The 15492-nt window shown below is 37.1% G+C and overlaps 1 protein-coding gene across 1 annotated transcript in view; it reads left to right on the plus strand.

Moving 5' to 3' along the window:
* The first annotated feature begins 733 nt into the window (after positions 1 to 733).
* Positions 734 to 15492, plus strand: part of SLC9A9 (solute carrier family 9 member A9) — a 709438-nt gene continuing 694679 nt past the window's right edge. Inside the window, exon 1 of the mRNA XM_031957809.1 lies at positions 734 to 1314. Coding sequence (XP_031813669.1) covers positions 1143 to 1314 — 172 coding nt within the window. The 5' untranslated portion in view covers positions 734 to 1142. The remainder of the gene's footprint in view (positions 1315 to 15492) is intronic.

Below are 15492 nucleotides of genomic sequence, written 5' to 3' on the forward strand. Positions count from 1 at the left end.
AAAATAGATAATTAAGCAAACACTCATAACAAATCAGTATTTTATAACCTCCCTCATTCAGTTCCAAGATCCCATATACGGATTGAAGAAGTTGGAGATTTATAATTCTGAAGGGGTTCATTGAGAACATTGAGAGATTAAGTGATTTCTATAGCCACACTTTTGCCATAAGTGGGACTTGGATCTCTGTCTTCTTGACTCCACTTGCTCCCACTACCAACTTTTTAAATTGTTTTTTCAAATAAACTTTTCATTTTCTTTTTTTTAATTAAAGCTTTTTATTTTTCAAAACATATGCATGGACAATTCTTCAACATTAGCCCTTGCAAAACCCTGTGTTCCAATCCTGCCTCCCCCCCTTTCTCCAGGCCCTACTCTAGATGGCAAGTAGTCCAATATAATTTTCCCCCTCCCTTCCTCCTTCCTCCCTCCTCCCCTAGACGGCAAGTAGTTCAATATAAGTTAAACATGGTAAGCTTTTCATTTTCAAAATATGTACACGGATAATTTTCAACATTTTTCCTTTACAAAATCTTGTGTTCTAAATGTTTTCCCCTCCCTTCCTCTTTTCTCCCTCCTCGCCTAGACGGCAAGTAATCCAGTATGTTAAACACGTGCAATTCTTCTATATATATATATAAAAAATTAAAAAAAAAAAAATATATATATATATATATTTTTTTTTTTTTAAGTAAAGAAAGGCAAGGCAAGGAAAACACTCCAATTCAAAAGTCACTCTCTTGGAGGAAGACCTCTCTGAGCCAGTTGGGAACCTGTCACTCATCACCTAAGATCTGGAAACATTCACTCATAAAAGGGAGGTAATATTCAAGACGCGTCGGCTGGACCACGTGGCTTAAAGATACTGATATTCAGGGATGTACTACTACTCTGAAGTTTAAATTTTTAAAAAACTAAAATGAGACAAGGCTGCTTTAAGAGAGAAACAGGAAGTTGTAACTGCAAGGCAACTGAATACTAAGCTGGGGCGGTATGCCTTGAAGCTGCGACTAAGTGGATGTGGTTGCAGACCAGGGACGTACATCTCCTGCCCCGGACTTCTCTTGCAAAAGTTGTTGAGGGAGCGGGCGGCTCACCTCCATCCTGGTTGTTGGCTCGGGCGAGCCCCTCAAGGAACTGCCATGGGGAGTCTCCGATTCCTGTCCCCCAAAGAGGAGTCTCAGTTCCAGCACCAGGGCGCGGTGGAGCTGCTGGTCTTTAATTTCCTTCTCATTCTGACCATCCTCACGATATGGTTATTCAAAAACCATCGGTTCCGTTTCTTGCACGAAACTGGAGGGGCCATGCTATACGGTGAGTGTCGTGTGTCCCTCCTCCCCGAGACGCGTTCGTCACATTCACCGCCTGGGAAACTTGTTGCCTGGGCGCAGGGGAGGGACCGGGGCTGGCTCCCGCGGGGCCCGGCAAGCACCTGGAAATGTCATTAGTCCTACAGGAGAGAGGCTGGGCGACGTTGCCTCGAGTTAACCCGCCCGGCATCCTTCTTGGCCTTGGCGGGGCCGGGGGTCCGCAGCCCGGTGCTGCCGGTCCCCAGCTCTGCCCTCCTGGGCGCTCGCGTTGACAGACGGGAATCCATTGTCACCCAGGGAGCGACGCGCTGTTCATGTTTGTTTTGATGGTGATGATGTGAGACGGACTTCTTCACTCGGTGCAAACTTCCACGGGGGCCAGCCTGGCTGGGACCACACAGTCCCAGAGACGCGCTAGAGAGACAGCGTGCGGATGTGGGACCACCGGGGTTTTAGGCTCGGGAATCCCGGGCCCGGGGTGCCCCTTGCCAAGCAGGCGCGAACATTGTTGTTTTGCAGTTACGCTGACGTTTCCTACCCAGCTGATGTAATCGACACCACCGGCTCTGAACTTTGGGCTTTTTCAGTTAATTTCTTTATTAAGAAATTATTTTCCAGCCTAGAGTTTTAGACTGATGGGTTTCGGGTGGAGTGGATGGAGATGTTGTGTTTTGTTTTACTTTGCTCACTTGCCGTGGAGGGATGGGATGTGGAAGCCCAACTCGGAGTAAATGGTTCCTCAGCTCTGTTCCTCTTGGGCAAATTACTTTAATCTCTGTGGGCCTCAGTTTCCTCATCTGGAAAACGAAAAGTTTGAATTAGATGATCTTGATGATTCCTTAGCAGTTCAAGTGTCAGCTAGGTGAAGAATACCTGAACTTGTTAAAATTCAAATCCTGCTTCAGACACTTCTAGGTTTGTGAGCCTGGGCAATTCTGTTCCTCAGTTTCCTCAGCTGGTAAATAGAAATAAAAATAGCACTTATCTCCCAGGGCTGTCGTGAGGAACAAATGGCGTAATATTTATAAAGTTCTTAGCAAACCTTAAATCACTATATTTTTGAATTAGATGATCTTTGGGTTCCTAGCAGTTCAAATGCAGCTAGGTGAAGAATACCCGGACTTGTTCAATTCAAATCCTGCCTCAGATACTTCTAGGTTTGTGAGCCTGGGCAATTCCGTGTCTCAGTTTCCTCAGCTGGTAAATAGGAATAAAAATAGCACTTACCTCCCAGGGTTGTTATAAGGAACAAATGACACTATTTGTAAAGTTCTTTGCAAACCTTAAATCACTAAGTAAATGTTAGCTATTCTTATGATTAGATCTAGGTTTCTATGACTGAATACACATCAGTTTAATTCATTAAACCCCGAAACAAAGCTATCTAATCTGCTGATTTGGGACTCTTTGATCACTTTAGAGTGAGTCTTGGGCTAGATTACTCAGCAACCTTCCAGGAGGGAAATAAAAGTAGTGTTGGTGATTTTTGCAAGTCCCAATACAGGTTGTAATGTAAGTTAAGTGCACATCTTTGAATGAAGTAACAGAAGGATAGACAACAATTAAGTGAGTAGTGGATACAAAATTGGGCTAATGTATATTAAATAGAATTTCAGGATCCAAGTGGCCTTAGAGATTGTGAGTACAACTCTGCCCTCTTACCTTGAAGAGCATGATTCTTTTAGTGGATTTTACTTGGAATGGGGAAGACATATCTCACCTCAGGCACTCACTTCTTATCTTTATGGCCTCTGATAAGGTTAAAGACTTTTAATCTCAGTTTCCTCATCTGTAAAATGGAAGTAATAATATATTGTGGAGTTATTATGTGAATCAAAAGAGATAACATCTGATGTACTTTTCCATCCTTTAAGCACTATGTAAACATTGGCCATAATTTGAGTCCATATTTTCTGACACTAAATCCCATAATCTTTCAATCTGCAAGCATTAACTATGTACCTACTGTATGGTAGGCACTGGGTATACAAAGGCAGAAGTGAAGCAGCTCCACTCTTACTGAAATTCCTTTATTATATTGGTGTTAGAAGAAAGGACTAGCCTTCATTTTAAAGAATAATCATGTTTTATTATGATTTTACAACTCTATGCTGTTGTGTTCCAAGATACACGATGTGACTCATTGTATCCAAATCTGTGTAATCCAAAGTCATGCTGTAACAGCATCCTACTGTTGTCACTTATTTCTGTGGGGTACATTAAAGATCAGGGCGAAGATTTGGAATATTAAAAGTGTTACTATGCATTTAGATCTGTAGGATCATACATATATAGAACTTGAAAGGACCATATCTACTCCAGTGGTATTAAGCTCAAATAGGAAGGGGGCTAAGGGAAAGGAGAATGAAATGGAACATAAGCATATCCCGGTGAACATATATTGACTTAGAAAACCACAAAGTAACATCATCTATTTTTATTATAAAACATTCCCCAATTACATTTTAATATGATTCCTTCTTCACTAAGGAGTGTTGCTGATGGGTAGAGTGTCAGTCCTAGAATACTGGAATATTTGTCCTTTGACTCGCCAAAAAAATGTGCACTTACTTACATTAAGTAAGTAAAGTAAAGTAAAGTAATTTCTGGCAAAAAAGCACCAACACTACCTTTATTTCCCTACTGAGATATTGCAGGATAATCCAGCAAAGACTCAAACTCTAAAACAGAGTTCAAAATCGGGTTTGAGGCATTTACTTAACTGTGTGATCCTGGACAAATAACTTAAACTCTATCTCTGTTTCCTCATCTGTAAAATGGGGGTAATAATACCTACCTCCTAGAGTTGTTGTGAAATCAGAGGAGATAATAATAAAGTGCTTAGGACATTGCCTAACACATAGAAATCACTGTATAAATGTTAGCTATGATGAAAATGATGATGATGATGATGATGTGGCCCTCATGGGATCACATTTTTGGTGCTTCTGATCTAATCTGGCCATTCCATTGCACAGTGTGATTTACTCAAAATTACCCTGGCAGTCAGGAGGAGGCTAGGAAATGGATCGAGGTGTTCTGGCTCCAAAAGGAGCATATTTTACACTTCCTATCTGAATAAATCAATTTATCTAGTGTCCCCATGTGCATTTAAATAGCTCTGTCCTTCCCTGAGAAGCTAAGGTGGGAGGGGCAAAGTAAATCATTTAAAAACTCACGGGGCTAATTTTATTTTGCAATCCGATGGTCACCTTTGGAGCTGTATCAGGTCACACATATCCATCTGCAACCGAACCGCTAATCACTCGGTCAATAGTTAAGCCCTTTTCATTTCCTAGGAAAGGCACAGATTGATGGGTAGCCTGACTAATGGCTAAAAGTGAAATAGAAAGGAAATGAAAGCGTCTAGAAATAGAAACCAGTCTCCAGTCTCCCACTCTTCTCTAGAGCTTGGACTCCTTTTCTCTATCCTGGTGACATATAATCAATGAGGAAAAATAACATGACCCACTATGACACAAAGTATGTTAACTCCTGCTACTAAATTCAACTGCTATCTCTGGTGCAGTAGATCAATACAGATTTAAAAGATGGTGAATTTTTGGTAACAGGTAAAATTTTCTGTTGACAGTCCTATATTCCACTGATGATGTTCAGTTTAGGAAGCCTGAGTTCTACTTTGGGTTCTGCCATTGACTATTCATCTTTCGAGACTTTTAATTTTATTTTTAAAAAGCTTTACAATTTTAACAGACCATAAGTCTTTGCCACAAAATTTACCAATTTCTTCCTGCAACTGGTGTGATCATAGGATGATGCTATGGGAGGAACATTTGAAACCAGAGTCCAGCTCTCTCATTTTATAAATGACTGTTTTTTTTTGTTTTTTTTTTCTGTAGGTGTCTCATTCCATTTGTTATCTCACATAAAGATTTCATCTTTTACGAATGTTTTGTTTTCCTCTCCTCAGTTCTAGAAACTTACATGCCTATAATTGTAAGATGTGAGGGATTTCTTCAGAATTTAGACAGAATGTTAGTGCATGTTCTACCTAAACAAATGTAGGTTTAAGGCTAAAAATAGCGTCAATATGTAGGCCTCTGCAGTATTTAGTCTCTTTGTTAAGTAGTAAAAAATTGGGGGCGGGGTGTAGAGGGAGTTTAGGAAGTTTTAGATCTGAGTTTTCATCATTATCATCATAATAGCTAATGTGCCAGACACTGTGCTAAACGCCTTACAATCCCACAAAATGCCTTATTATTTTATTTGATTCTCACAACAACCCTGGGAAGTAGGTATTCTTCTTATCCCCATTTTATAGATAAGGAAACTGAAGCAGGCAAAAGTTAAGTGATCTGAGGAAATATCTGAGTGAATTTAAACTTAGGTCTGGATTTCAGGTCTGCTGCTCTGTCCACTGCCACTAACTATCCACCGTCAATGTGGATAATTGATACTCTTCACTGACATAGCTCAGTAATTTTTACAATTTATATTGCCTTTAAGAGTTGCCAGAAGCATTGAGAGGTGAGAGGTTCAGTGTCTTGCCCATGATTACGCAGCCAGAATATATCTAGGGCAAGGTTTTAAACTGGGCTTTCCTGCCTGACTTCTAGATGGACCTCTATCACTTCTGATTCTAAAAGTAGAAGGGACAGAAGGATTATGATGAAATATATTTTGATGACTGTATACTTTTAGTTCCAGTTTTGCATAATCTCATTTCACAAGCTCCAACCCATTGGATAACAGTGATAGTAATAATGTAATTACCCAATGATCATATTTATTTAGTAATAATTAATGATAATATTATTATATTATTAAGGTGATATCACCTTAATGGTTTGCAGTTACATATATTATCTCAAGTGGCCCTCCACTCTATAGATAAGTCTTATCTGAAGCTCCAAGAGACAATACCATTTGATTAGAGAAACACACCCTTTAAATCTCAGGAGCAATATTTGAACTTTCATCTTCCTGACTCCAGATATAGAATTATATATACCAGGCCTCTTTCTTCTTTCTTTGATCTCTTTAGAACATAGGCCTAGAATTTAACCTCTTTAATTTATACCTCTTCTGCAAGGCCAAATCCTTCTTTTTTTACTGGTATTTTATTTTTCCAAATACATACAAAGATAGTTTTCAACATTTATGTTTGCAGAACCCTGTGTTCCAAATCTTTCACTCTCTCCCCTCCTGACCAAGCAATCGTTTACATGTATACAATTTTAAGGCCAAATTAAAATACTTTTTCCTCCACAAAGATTTCCTTGGTTAGCCCTGACTAAAATGATCTTGTGAACCTTATTATTTATTTCTCTTTTTGTATTTTCACCTTTTACCATAATGATTTGTGTACATGTATTTGTGCATCTTCCTACCCAAATGTAAGTTCTTTGGAGGCAAGGCCTGTGTCTTACACTTCCTTGTATCTTCTACTGTATCTAGCTCAGCATCTTGCATATGACTGACATATACAACTGATATGTAATTTTTGAGTGTTTGGAGGTATCAAAGATATAAAGCTGGAAGAACCTTTCAGGCCCCCCTCACTTTACAGATGGGGAAACTGAGGCCTGCAGATGTTAAATACTTTCTCAATGTCCCAGATGTGACCTGTGACATAGGGGGAGGCTAGGAGTTTCAAGCTAGATCTTCTCAGTCTCATGCTTTTCCCCCAAACCATACTGAATGGATGAACAATTAATCATTTCATCTTGTATATATTTCCTTAAAGATGCTAAATGCTAAGCCTATAATTATTAGAAAAATTGTATTAGATCAATGTCAAAAAGTGATTGTGGTTTTGATTTATGTCTTATAAATCTTTAGAGACATGCAAAAATACTTCCTAATGAATAAATAATTCTTAATGGGGGATGCTGAGAAGATGAATCAAATCACAATGATAAATGATTTTTAATTGTGATAAATATTCAGAAATAGTTTTCATAATCCTTCTGTGAGGATGAGTGTAGGGAAGATTTCTATATATCCCTGACAGCTAACTTCATGGCATATTTTTATGTTTTTTCATCTTTTTAAAAAAATGTTTTCCCCAATAGTACTTTATTTTCCCAATTACATGTAAACATTCATTTTTGTAAAACTTTGTTTTCTAAATGTTTCTCCCTCTCTTCCTTCCCTCCTCCCCAAGACAAGCAATCTGATATAGATTATATATATTCAATCTTTTAAAAATTTATTTCCATCTTTGTCATGTTATGCAAGAAAAATCAGACCAAAAAGAAAAAGTGCTTTGATCTACATTCAATCTCCATAGTTCTCTCTCTGAATGGGATTGATGATTTCCATCCCAAGTCTATTGGAATTGTCTTGAATCACTGCATTGTTGAGAAAAGCCAAGTCCATCATAGTTGATCATCACATGATCTTGTTGTTACTGTGTACAATGTCCTCCTGGTTCTGCTCACTTCACTCAACATCAGTTCATGTAAGTCTTTGCATGTTTTTCTGAAATCAGCCTGTTTATCATTTGTTATGAAAAAGTAATATTTCATTATCTTTATATATATATATATATATATATATATATATATATATATATATATATATATAAAACTTATTTGACCATTCTCCAACTGATGGGCACCCACTCAATTTCCAGTTCCCTGCCACTACAAAAATAGTTGCTACAAATATTTTTGCATGTATACGTCCTTTTCCCTTTTTTATGATTCCTTGGGATATAGACCCAGTAGTGATACTAGTGGATCAAAGGTTATGCACAATATTATAGACCCTTTGGGCATAGTTCCAAATTGCTTTCCAGAATGGCACTTATTAATGTTTCCCCACATCCCCTCCAGCATTTATCATTACCTTTTCCTGTCATATTAGCCATTCTGTCTCTTATCTTTTTAAGAATCTTGAGAAGACAGAACATGATCAATGTCTTTTCCTCTTCCTCTCCCTCTTTCTTTCCTTCCTTCTCTCCTTTCAAAATCTTTTCCATCTCTCTCACCATTGACTAAAAAGTGGAGAAAATGATTGCATTGTGTGGAAGGTCCTTAGGGACATCGGGAAGTAGCTAGGATGCTTCAGGATACTGTTTGGTGGTTTAGAGCCTTGGTGTTGGGAGCTAAGTGAGAGTTATATGAATACATCAATAAGGAGTGAGAGTTATTGAGTGTGGAACATAAGCCTCCATTAGTATGTTTCTATGTGATCTGAGAAATGAAAGTGAATTTAGCGATATGTTCTGGCAGGAGAGAAAAACAAGGACAGAAAAACTGGTTTTCAGTACCATGTATACAGGGCTTACCGTGGAACTCTTCTGCATGGACATTGGGTATATGAATGGAAGTAGGGCTATGTGACTGATACCTAGTCCCACCACCTCCAGCCCCCTACCAAAGCAGCATATGTTAGTACAGAACAAGCAATGATGAAATGCTGAAGTGATTGTGGTTTTAATCTATAACCACAGGAATAACAATAGAAAGTATAGATTTCTCTCCATCATTACTTTTCTGAATTGTGGGCAGTTGGACTCATTTCCAGATTTCTGGTTTGGAAGGAGATTACTCAGGGGGATATCAGGTGACCTAAGGATTTTTCATGATAAGTCATATGGTTAGAAATGCTACCAAAAAATCGAAAGTGAAAGAGTCGATAGTCAAAGCAATATAGATTTTTACACCTATCAACTGAATCCTGGCTCTTAACCAAAGCCCAACTTCATCATGACTTATGGCCAGAGGTGTGTGGGGAAAATTGATGAATAAAGAGCAATACAAGAGAAAAAAAAAGTAGGGAAAAATAAAACCTCTCAGGGTGGTTGTGAGAATAAAAATGAAGTAATATTTGTAAATCAGTTTACAAACATTTAAGCCTTATATAAATGCCATTTTTATTTTTATTATAAAAAGTTGAAAAATTACAGCATTTACATTTCAGTGTAAAAAGAAACTTATACCAGAGCTCCAATACTACATTTCTAACTGCTGCCTGGATACTTTCACCTGAACAATGATACCCCAAGCTCTACTTGTTCCAAGCTGAACTCATCATCTTTTCCCTAAAACAACAACAACCAACAACAAAAACTATCCAGTCAAGAAAGATAAAATTCCCACATTGACCATGTCCAAACAATCTGGTCCCCGAATCCCTGGATAGAATACCCTCTTAATGGTGAATACCACCATTTCCCTACATCTTATGATAGACACTAAATCAATGGTTAAGTTCTGTCAACTCAGACTCTGCACTATCTCCTGTTTCTGTTCTCTCTTTTCTCTTTCTGTTGTAACCTCACCAATTCAGGAGGTCCTCACTTTTTCTTGTTTAGACACAAAAGCTTTCTAACTCAGTTGATGATCTTTTTCCCAGTCATTCTATCATACAAAATAATAATAATTATAATAAAATATTAATAATTAATAACCCAATTCACATAGTACCTTAAATTTTACAAAAATACTTTATAAATAGCTCATTTAATCCTTGTGACGATTCTGGGAGTTGAATACTCTAATTTTTCCCATTTTACAGATAAGGAAACTGAGGCAGGTCAACACAGGTAGTTAATATCTAAAGCCAGATTTGAACTTAAACCCTCCTGACTCCAGCCCTACTGTTCTATCCTCTGAAATGCCTAGGTGCCTCAAAAGTCTGGAAAGGTGCTAGAATTCATAACTCTGATCCCCTTTCATCTACTTAACTGCTCCTCATTGTCTATTTGCTGGGATATCCTTAATTCTGGCATTCAAGGTCCTTCACTATCTCAGACTGATTTAAAATCATTATTTTGTGAATTTGGCTTGGCTTTTGTCTTTTTTCTACATCCCCAACACTTAGCACAGTGCCTGGTACATAGTAGATGCATAATGAATGTTTTGATTGATTGACTGACTCCAGCTCCCTTTGCCTGCTGTTGTTCCCTACTATTCCTCTTCCTATTTTTCATGTTATAGACAGACCAGGATGTTTTCTGTTCCTTTTTCCTGCTCACTCTAGTTTCACTGCCTTTGCACAAGCCATTGTATGTGGGTACAGTAGACTTCCTCCCTTTTTATACACTGAGGTTTCCTTCTCCCTTTTGGGCCCCATGGAAATATTATCTCTTCCATGTTGCCTTCCATAAACTTCCTCTCCCAAAATGCAAATGATCTGTCCTGAAAGTAGTGCTTTAATGGGTTCTTTCCTTTGGTCAGTCAGTCAATAAACATTTATTACATACTCACTATGTGCCAAGCATTGTTAATATGATAAAAGCTATGGAAAAAAAGATAGTCTTTACCCTCAAGGAGCTTATAATCAAATGAGGGAAGACAGCACAAAAAAGGAAACTAAAAAGGGAAAGGGGATTTTCCAGACATGGTGGAGAAGAGAGAGAAGTCCCAGAGTAGCCAGCCAGGGGAGAAATGGAATTATGTAGATTTATATAATAATAACTAATAATAATAGCTACCATTTATATAGTACTTACTAGGTGAGATACTGTGATAAAAATGCTTTACAATCATTATTTCATTTAATTCTTACAGCAGCCCTGTAAATATTATTATTCCTCATCTACAAATGAGAAACTGAGGCAAATATAGATAAGTACCTTGTCCAGCAACACATAGCTAATAAGTGTTGAGGACTTTACAAAGATTAAACAAGTTGCTAATATCACAGAATGTAATAGCTGAGGCTGGATTTTACCTCAGCTCTTCTTGGCAACGGGTCTGACATTTTATCCATTGTGTTGCCTAAACTACTTCCACATGTTTATATAAACAAATTTTATTTTCCTCTGTGTCATATTTCTGTGCCTACCATTTCATTGTAAACTCCTTGAGAGTGTAATGTGATATGCAATAATAGTAGCTCCCTTTTCTATACTTTTTAAAGATTGTAGTAGTTTTCTCACACAGACCCTATAAATGGGTATGGAAGGAATTTTCAAACCCATTTTAGATACAACATTTGATTCTTTGGGGGTGACTTGCTTAAAGTTACATACATAGGTAGTATAAGAGTCAGGATTCTCCTGATTTCAAATCATGTACTCTTATACACCTATAAGGTATAGTGGAAGGAATAAGTGTGAAGTAGCTGATGAATAGGCTTGGAATAAAGAAAATCTGAGTTCAAATCCAGTCTCAGACACTTACTACCTTGTACAATCTTGGGCAAATTTGACTCAGTTTCCTCATCTGTAAAATACAAATATTAATAATACCTAATTCACAAGGTTTTTGTAAGGATAAAATGAGGTATCTGTAAAGTACTTAGCATAATTTCTGGCACACAGAAGACACCATATAAATGCTCTCTATTATTATTATTATTACTTTCTCTGGTAGAAAGCTTTCTATCCTCATGTATAGCCAATATCTTGTATATAGAAGGTGCTTAGTAAATGTTTGCTAAGTGGAATTGAAAGGAAAAAAAAAGTGAATACAGACTTGGAAAATTGTAGCCCTAAATGCTTAGGGTAGTGTCTATTCCATAAGAGATAAGGACTGAACTTTCAATTTCATTGGAAGAAGGACACTTTTAGTAAGGAAACTCCTTCTGTCCACACAGGTCAGCACATTTCCTGTAACCGATGGTCTTAGATATTTGTCTAAGACACTGAGCAAGTCTCAGTGACTAAACTAGGGCCAAATAGGGAGCTTGTTTCAGAGTAAAGGTTGAACATGAGTTCTCCCAGCTCTGAGGTCTTCTCTGAGCTTTAATTCCAAGATATTACTGTTGAGAGAAATAATTATTAATAACCAATGATTTGGGAAGATCTAGAGTTCGCCCTTTTCTATAAAGCTCATTTCAAAGTTTCAGGCTCTGGAAGGACATTATTGATAAAGAGATCTGTTAATTTTCTTTCTTTTTTTTTAATTAAAGCTTTTTATTTTTTGAAACATAACATGGGCAATTCTTCAACATTAGCTCTTGCAAAACCTTGTGTTCCAATTTTTCCCTCCTTCCCCTATACCCTACTCTAGATGATGAGTACTCTAATATATGTTAAAGATGGGAAATATATGTTAGATACAACATATGTGTACATATTTATAAATTATCCTGCTGCACAAGAAAAAAAGAGAAATAAAATAAAATGCAAGCAAACAAAAAAAGAGTGAAAGTGCTATGTTGCGAATCACAGTCCCCACAGTCCTCTCTCTGGGTGAGGTCTGTTAATTTTCTTACCAATCTTGTTCAGATCCTACTCAGATGGGGTTGTATTGAGGTTTAGATGGGGATGAATTCTTTGTTTAGACTGTCCCAGTTTGGGGTAATTTAGAAGTAAATGATATAATACAAGTTTATTAGAATTGCCTAGCTCCTCATTATAAAATTCATTCTCTCCTTCTTAACTAATCAGGGTTGATCGCTGCCCTCTAAAACATCACTTTTCCAAGGTCATGTAACCCTTGAGCCTGCCTGCCCCTTCTGTGAGATTCTTTGTCATTTGAGAGCTCCACTCCCCTTTTATTAAAATGCTGACTTTATTAATAAAATAACTAATTATCCAGAAATTATCTCTTGAACTTTTTAAATGTTACAGTTTCTAAAATAGGTGTATTTACATAGCATGATGAGGCTACTCCATGAATTTGCTCAATATTAACAGTATATGGGTCAAAATTGCACTTCAAGTTTTCCAAACTTGATTTTTTCTTTAGTCATCCCATTGATTGACCTTTTGTCATCGTGAAGGGGCAGATGGTATTAGACTTAGAATTCTTTCAGGGTGAGCAGCTGTGTGGGACCAATAAAGGCATTGTATTAAGGCTAAGACTAGGAATTGGTCAGGGATTTGAAACTGGCCACCTGACAGACTAGCAAGGAAAACTTCCATAAGGAAATGACAGAGAAAATATTGGGGGAATAGTTGTTTCATGGAAGAAGCACTCAAGAATGAGGGTTTTTATTTTTAATTTCTAATTTTTAGTGTAAGGACCATTTTCAATGTTTCTTTGTATATCCAGTGCTTGTATAGTGCCTGTCATTATAAGGGCTTAATAAATGTATGTTTCTTAATTTTTTGTCACCTTCATATGTTCAAAGAAGGAAGGCAGGTACATTTTTCAATTCTTCTTTGTGGTTTATCTTTGTTGTCATAATTACTCAGACTCAAGGCAGACTTAGTGTTCTTTTTTTTTTTTTTATTTGCATTGCTTTTGTTGTTGTTGAGTCATATCCAAATCCTTGTGACCCATTTGGGTTGTTTTTTTGTTTTTGTTTTTTTTGGCAAATGTGCTGGAGTGGTTTGACATTTCCTTCTCCAGCTTATTTTACACATGAGGAAACTGAGGCAAATGGGGCGAAGTGACTCATCCAAGTTCACACAATAAGTGCGAGGCTGGTTTTGAATTCAAGTCTTCCTCACTTCAGACCTGATACTCTATCCACTATACTATCTTTGCATTGGTAATTATGTATTTTGTTTTCCCTTTTCTGTTTATGCTAATTCATATAGATTATTCTGTGCTTCTCCAAATTCTTTACATTCAGTGTTTCTTATTTATACATTATTTAATAAATCATAATTCAGTTAATCATTCTCCAATTGATGGTACTACTTTAGAATCACATTCTCTATCACCAGAAAAAGAGCTGCTAAAGGATTTTTATAGATTTGTGAATTTTCTCTTTTGGTTTTGACTTCTTTGAGGATATGGGATCATAAAGTTATGGGGATCTCTGAGTTAGAGTATGCATATTTGTTGCTTTTTTCCCCCTTGTCATGTACTTCCCAACTGCTTTCAAGAATTGTTGGACAAATTCATACTTTCACCAACAGTGTATTAGTGCATTTCTATTTTATCTGTTAGTTTACAGTTCTTATCTTACACTCAGTACCACCCCTTTTGAAAACTCTGCAACCCAGTCTTTGCTTTTCTATACTGCTAACTGGTGTCATATGGACAACTAGGCGACACAATGGAGAGAACACTGGGTTTGGAACTAGAAAGTCTCATCTTTCTGAGTTCAAATCCAGCCTGAGTCACTTACTAGTTGTGTAATCCTAGTCAAGCAACTTAACCCTGTTTGTCTCAATTTATCTGTAAAATGGGTACACACTGGAAAAGGAAATGACAAACTACTTTAGTACTTCTGTCAAAAAAATCCCAAATGGGATGGTGAAAAGTTGGACATAATTTAGCTGGAATCATTCCTCCTCCCTCCTGCAGGTTTTTCCCCACATCAAGCACAAAAAAATAATCTATTGTCTAAGCTGAAGAAATAGAGGAAGTAAGAGCCTGTTTTGATTCTTCTCATTTAAGTGCTTTGCCTCAAGTCACAGAATTAGCAGAGCCAGCATTAACAGCTGGCTTTCATCTAACAGTATTTATGCTTCTCCACTAAAAACAAAGAGTAGTACAGAAGAAACCTGAATTTCAAGAATTTGAAATCTAATTCAAATGTCAATTCTGCTACTTATATAAGTAACTTTACTTTCCTTAGTTCTAAATCTAGCTCCCATGACCTTCTGTCTCAGTTTTAGAATCATGTTTTGGGGTGATTTTTACTATTCCATCCCATGTCAATATTCCCCAGCTATAAGGGAACTTGGGCTTTTATCCCAACCAGAGTAGTGCTACTAGATCTCCCAGACACTGAGTACTTGGCTAGACTCCTCACAGTTACCTCTTTTTCAACTAGATCTGCCTGCCTGCCAGTGTAACCTTAAGAATAGATCTTACTTGACATCAACAACTGCCTGGCACACAGGACTAAAAGCCAAAATAGACCCCAAACCCTTCATTTTACAAATAAATAAAAACCAAGAACCAGAGAGGGGAAGTTATACCTGATTAGTATCAAGTTATTACCTGATTACTACTGTTATTACCTGGTTAGTACCAATTTATTAGTAGTTTTGGTAGTTTTATTTGAATTAAGACCCTTAGTCTCCAAATTCAATACTTTTCTTCCTGAACCCTGCATCCCACTCCTATCCCTTCACATTTGCTTTTTCTACTCTAAGCTGCTGTCATCCCTCAGCTCTTTAATTACCTGCCTGGTTTGGCTTCTATCATGGATGCACTGGATATTTGTTATTCTTCACTAGTTCACTCTGATTAGATCTAATTTTTCACAAAGGATATAATTTTCATTTATTTTAATAGTATTTTATTTTTCCAAACACATGCAAATATAATTTTCAACATTCACCTATATAAAATCTTATGTTCCAAATTTTTTCCCTCTCTAAGACAGCAAACAATCTAATATAGGTTAAAAATATGCA

The sequence above is a fragment of the Sarcophilus harrisii genome, chromosome 3 (genome assembly GCF_902635505.1).
Source record: "Sarcophilus harrisii chromosome 3, mSarHar1.11, whole genome shotgun sequence".
NCBI lineage: Eukaryota > Metazoa > Chordata > Mammalia > Dasyuromorphia > Dasyuridae > Sarcophilus > Sarcophilus harrisii.